This window comes from Hemiscyllium ocellatum, chromosome 28 (genome assembly GCF_020745735.1).
Source record: "Hemiscyllium ocellatum isolate sHemOce1 chromosome 28, sHemOce1.pat.X.cur, whole genome shotgun sequence".
Taxonomy (NCBI): domain Eukaryota; kingdom Metazoa; phylum Chordata; class Chondrichthyes; order Orectolobiformes; family Hemiscylliidae; genus Hemiscyllium; species Hemiscyllium ocellatum.
The window spans coordinates 30,822,898-30,828,897 of record NC_083428.1 but is presented as its reverse complement, the minus strand read 5'-3'; the positions used below and the strand labels follow the sequence as shown (position 1 = coordinate 30,828,897).

The 6,000-nt window shown below is 38.0% G+C and overlaps 1 protein-coding gene across 1 annotated transcript in view; it reads right to left on the bottom strand.

Annotated features, from left to right (window-relative positions):
* Positions 1–379: 379 nt before the first annotated feature.
* LOC132829228 (la-related protein 6-like) overlaps positions 380–6,000 on the bottom strand; it is a 75,600-nt gene continuing 69,979 nt past the window's right edge. Inside the window, exon 9 of the mRNA XM_060846595.1 lies at positions 380–1,468. Within this exon, the coding sequence (XP_060702578.1) occupies positions 380–1,468 (1,089 nt within the window). The remainder of the gene's footprint in view (positions 1,469–6,000) is intronic.

Here is a 6,000-nt window from a genome sequence, read left to right as displayed (position 1 = left end):
TATTTGAGTAGCAATCAAGAAAATGTCACATGTACATGCTTCAATCTTACAGTATAAACAGTTTACCACACCACCCCTCACCCACCAATCAAGCTGGTCATTAATTATGTACAATGTTGTTTTGCACAGCATAACAAGTAGGTAGCAATTCAAAAAAAATCTAAAATTTATCACAGCTACACTGTCATAAAAGTCACATTATATTTCAATTTCAGAAGCATACCCTCAGAGCTGTTTTAGGTACATTGCAAGAGAAACAAAAATCACATGCTTACACCTCAAATTCCAGCAAACTATGCTGCAAATCACGCAAAGGCCATTAAACCTTAGCTCTCAAGTGACTCAGGCTTGTCTAAAGAGACTAGTTCAAATATAAAAATTAGTGCCTTAGAACTATTTTCCCTCTTCCAATGCTATTATGAAAACCTTTAGTGCCATCTGGGCCAAAAGGAAGTCTGACTAATCCGGGAGGTAGGCTTGAACCACTTTGATGCTTCCTTACTGACTGCTTACACATTTGGTTAATTTCTACAGGAGCAGCCTGACTGGCAGCTAGCTTACGCCTTTGTACCCAGGGACTTCCAGAACATTTTACATTATCTGACCAATGGTCATGAAACTTCTTGTTAAATTCTGGACTTGTACCTGGGCTGGGCCAAGATCCTGGTCCAAAAAAATCTGTTTTGGGTGATGGATGGTGATAAACTAGGCTTTTGCAGTGAGTGCATGGACCACAATGATGGTCAATACATGACTGGATACATGGAACAGAGCTTGGACTTGACATTTGACTAACACAATTACAGACACCACATGTTTTATGCTGCAGGTATCTTTGGATAGAAGCAGGTGAATTAGCACCATCAGATTCTGAAGAACTATAAACAGACTCTTCCAGAGTATATTGCATCTGCTCCATCTTTGTGGGCCCTCTTGAAGGCTTTTTAAGAGTTGATTTCTTTAAATCCTCAGATTCATCTGTATCAATGCAACTTATTTTTTTAGTACCTTTGCCTGTCAATATCACAACTTTTAGATTTTCATCATCATGACAGTGTTTTTTGCCAAGTTCATCATAAGCATTTTTAGCACCTTCATAACATTCATATTCAATCAAAACACAAACTTTGGTTCCAACTTCTGGATACTTCAACCTATACTTTTTCAGCTCAGCAGGAATTTCCTTACCTGGTTGCAAAATGCGGATTGAACTGATTGGACCATAAATAGCAAAGATTTTCATTGCTGTTTCCATGATATTTATACGGCCCCACATTTCATTATTCTTCTCTGGAAAGTACTTATTAAGATTCCATGCCAATATACGTTTACTTGGTGGCACTGAGAGGAGGAAATCTGGTACTGGAATTTTTCGGCGAATCTTTGTCCCTTCGGGATTGATTTCTAGTAATTTGGAATAATTCAGTGCATAAGCTGTTGCCTTCCAGTCTTTAGTCAAGCATTTCACCTAAAAGGCAATCAAACACAGTAATTCTGAATTGTGGATTAGCGTGAAGATTAAGTAATTTAAATTTTTAAAAGTAACACTTTGGAATTTAAAGAATTTTGCAAACACTGCAGGAGGTTAAATGAGAATGGCAAAATTCATTAACACTAAAACGATCTTTAAACTGTAGACTGCCAGCTTTTACTGCCCAGAAGTATTCTGTGATAATTAGTCACCAGAAATATGAAAACCCTATCTTTTAAGAAGTTTTGTACAGCAAAGTGTAAACATTTTACATTTTTAAATGGTGATTACAAAAGCATCAATTCCTATATCGCAAGAATCTTGTTGCCACAGAGATCTAGTCTCTCCATAGCCAATAATGTTTTCTTCTTGCTGCACTCATTGAAGCAAGTGGATTGCACACCACCTACCTGAACATCTTTTCCCCCCACCAAAATCAACAGATCAATTTGAGAATTAATGCTGGGTCAAGCAATAGAAGTCACCAGGAAGACACTGAAAAGTGTACAGATAAAACTACAACATTGAAATAAAATAGAAGAGCTGGAAGTAGACCTAGGATGAATATTGGAAAGAAAGTTACATGTTTATATAGTAGCCAACAGCAAAACGTTACAAGGTGTTTCACTAGAATGTTTATGAAACAAAATAATTCGATTACCACAAATTCCAGAGTCATGTTGGACTGGAAATGTTACTTTTTTTCTCAACAGAATGCCACCAGGTTTGCTGAGGTTCTCTTGTATATTTGTTTTTATTTCACATATAGGATCTGTTGGGCAAGTGGCTAAATGTACATATGTTTTTTTTATATTGATACTTCAAGAGGCCAAAAGATAGGAAATTCCAGAGCTTAAGGGCTTATGGTAAAAAAACAAAGTAGTCACTTGAGAAACTGTGGTTTATAGGCCCTTTAATAGTAACCATACCATTGGACAAGGCAAGTTGTAACAGGAACACAGGAGCAGAAATAGGTAATTCAATGAGATTATGGTTGACTCATCCACTCCAATTCGCTCCCAACACACAATATCCCGATTTCTCTTCATTGGTTGATTTTGTATAACCATACTCAAAATGGAGCTTCCACAGCCCACACAGCAGCAAATCCCAAATATTCAGAACTTCCAAGTAACTAAAAATTCTCATCTCAGTCCTAATTGGTTTCCCTCTTTAGAGATTATGTGCCGAACCAAAGGAAAGCAGAGCAGATGCAGAGAAATATTTTGCACAATTCTTTTTATTGTTAAGAGCTACCCTACTAGCTTTTCCAAAGTTGCCTGTCCTTCCCGACAGATATACATCTTTAGACATTCAGAATGTCTCAGCTTTGGTTTCTTTGTAGCAGTTGTCTGCAAGTCTGTAAATATAGGAATTTCTATTTGAAATGAGAGTTTACCTACATTAGAGAGAATTCTGTGGGATTGCAACTGTGGCCCTTAAATTCAGTTCAATTCTGAAAAATTAAAATTTTAAAAATCTGACCTCCATCATTGACACTTAAGTTTGGCATTACTGTCCCTTACGGCCATTATCCAATTAACTTCATTGTTATTTCATCTTTTCACTTAAATTCACAGAAACTTCCCCTACAAATGACTCCTTTGCCCAATTCTTCAGTGCAAAGACCTCCACATTTCATTAAACAGTTCCAAGACATCTGATGAATTGGGTGTCCGAGAACCCGCTGGTCTTGCTGGGATGGCAGAAATTAATTATGGAGCACATTCCCTTGGACATTTTCACAAACGTGGTGCACCACACAACAGGCCATTTTTATAAGACATGGCAGCCCTACTTGAGTTATTTGGATATGGATTTCAGTTATCTTAACTAGGGAGTTTGTTTAACCAGGATGATTAAATTTTGTCAAGCCCAGGGATGTTGGGGGCGGGGGGTGGGGGGAAAAAAAGAGAGCGGTGGTCTCCCGAGTTAGTACAGGTATGTATACAATCCTCTCACTCCTTTGTTTGGGAGCCTTGCACCAAGCATAGCTGTTCTGTATTTTGTTTTTTTTTTAAAAAAGGCGTTGCTTTGTAGAGTGTTAGGGTTTGCTTTGTATTATAGAGTAGGTTAGTAGTTAGTAGATTTATTGTAATTTGTGTTTTTTTATTATACTGATTGGTGATTGAAAAAAAAATCAATAATTTTATATACGTTTGTAAAGTTAAAAGAAAATTGCAATAAAATTTACTTACAAAAACAAAACAGCTCCAAGACCAGTACGAGTATGGTGCAGATGAAGTCCTTCCTGCAGCAGAACCCCCATCCTAGTACTAATGCTAGTGTTCCATGAACTGGAACCCATTTCCCCCACAACAGACTTTGAGCCAGGCGTTCATCTCTAATCGTGTTTATCCCATTCCAATTTGCATCTGTTTTTCCTAACATTGGGATTACCAAATTCTGAGGATCTACTGTTTAATTTGGTGTCAAATTCCTCATGCTGTGAGATCATACACTTCTGTAGGAAGAATAGAGACAAGCTATTTCATTACAGGGCAAAGCTTCAAAAATCTGAAACACAAAATGGGATTCCAAGTAAGTTCAAGGTTCTCAAGATTAAGTAGGGCTCAGCTGGAAGTTAGCAAGGCCTTGTGAAAAGAACAGCCATTCACCTTATCTATACCCCCTCAGTTTTATAAACCGCAATAAAGCTCCAGGGGAAAAAAAAAGCCCCAGCATTTCCAGTCTACATTTATATCTCAAATCCTCCATTCGTGGCAACATCCTGGTAAAATCTCTCTGTACCCACTCCAATTTAATAATATCCTTCCTATAACAGTGACCAATTATACACCGCACTCCAGAGGAGGCCTCAATCCTATATGACCTCAACATGATATCCCAACTCCCAAATTCAAAAGGAAGCAACTTTAAACAATTATAATTACCAGGAAATGGTCAGGAAATTATTTGAACTAAACTGCAAGAGTTGCAGGCCCGGACAGACATCTTTTAAAACAAACAGCTGAAATGGAAAGCACGTGGGAATTTTATCAAGCACAACCAAATAATATGGAAATGTCCGATCAGAATACAAATGCTGCATGTAAATCATCTACTCCAGAAATGGAACGAATTTACTTAACATTGGCCATGGGAAAAGTGATAAAATCTATTCAGGAACTTATAGCAGGACAGTTACATCACAATGCAATCAGGTATAGTCAATCTGGCTTTCTAATAAAATAAGATGCTATATTAATATCTTTAACGAAAAAGCAAAGTGGACAAGGTTGAATTGGTAGTTGTTGTAGTTTATTTTCAAAAGGCATTTGATTGAGATGCCACATTAGAAAGTTATTAAAATAGGAGTTCATTAGATAATGGATAAAATATTGGAATAAGTAGAGAACTGGTTGGGAAGCAAAAGGTCTTTTGGGTTGTTACGATATAATGAATGGAGTGCTACAGGGATCAGTTCTGCAGCTTGAACTATTTATAATCTATATCAGTGATATGGATAAGTGGGGCTGAAAGTATGGCTGCAGAATTTGCTAATGGCAAAAAAGGTAAAGGATAAAGGCTACCTCAGATTACAACAGGATCTGGACCAGATGGGCTGAGGAGTGGCAGATGGAGTTTAAATTTAGATAAATACGAGGTGCTACATTTTAGGAAAGCAAATCTTAGCAGGAATTATACACTTCACGGCAAGGTCTGAGGCAGTGTTGCTGAATAAAGAGACCTTGGAGCGCAGGTTCATAGCTCCTTGAAAATAGAGTTGTAAGTAGATAGGATAGTGAAGGCGGCATTTGGCATGCTTTCCTTTATTGGTCAGAGCATGGAGTACAGGTGTTGGGAGATCATGTTACAGCTGTACAAGACATGGGTTAGGCCACTGATGATAGAATATTGTGTGCAATTCTGGTCTCCTTCCTATCGGAAAGATGCTGTGGTGGCAGGGCTAACCAATAGAATAATAGATTCTATCAGGAGTTTATCTCAAGATCAAAAAAGGCATCATAAACAGGTTGTTACACCACAGGAAGTATAAAAACAGCAAAACAATAAGTTGTACAAATAGATAGACAGGCTGCATGTAACAAATTCATTTTCAACACAATAGCCAATGCAGGCAAACATATTCAGCAATTGATCTCAAAAGCTAGGCATTTTCTAGGTGCCTGTAACTGTGTAAGATATGTGGCAAAGGGCACTGGAAGCATCAATGCAAAAGCTAAAACAAATCATGAGGAGCCACAGAGAAGCCAAACAGGTACAGCATTGTACCAAAATGGGTGTACCAAAATATACAGTCAATTTATATAATCAAAATGATGAGGGTGATAGTTTAATTGTAAACTGCACAGCATGCTAACTTTTGAACCCAGGCAGTTCTCCAAAATACACCAGAAGGTTTGAAACTGACTTTTTAAACTTCTGTCCTCAATTTGGGAAAGGGTGGGGGGGGGGGGGGGGGGGGGGGGGGGGGGGGGGGGGAGAAGAAAGGGTGGGGGGGGGGAAAAAAAAAAAAAGAGTCTATAGATTTTGCCAGGCTCTATTATCTTTGTGTTTACAAGACA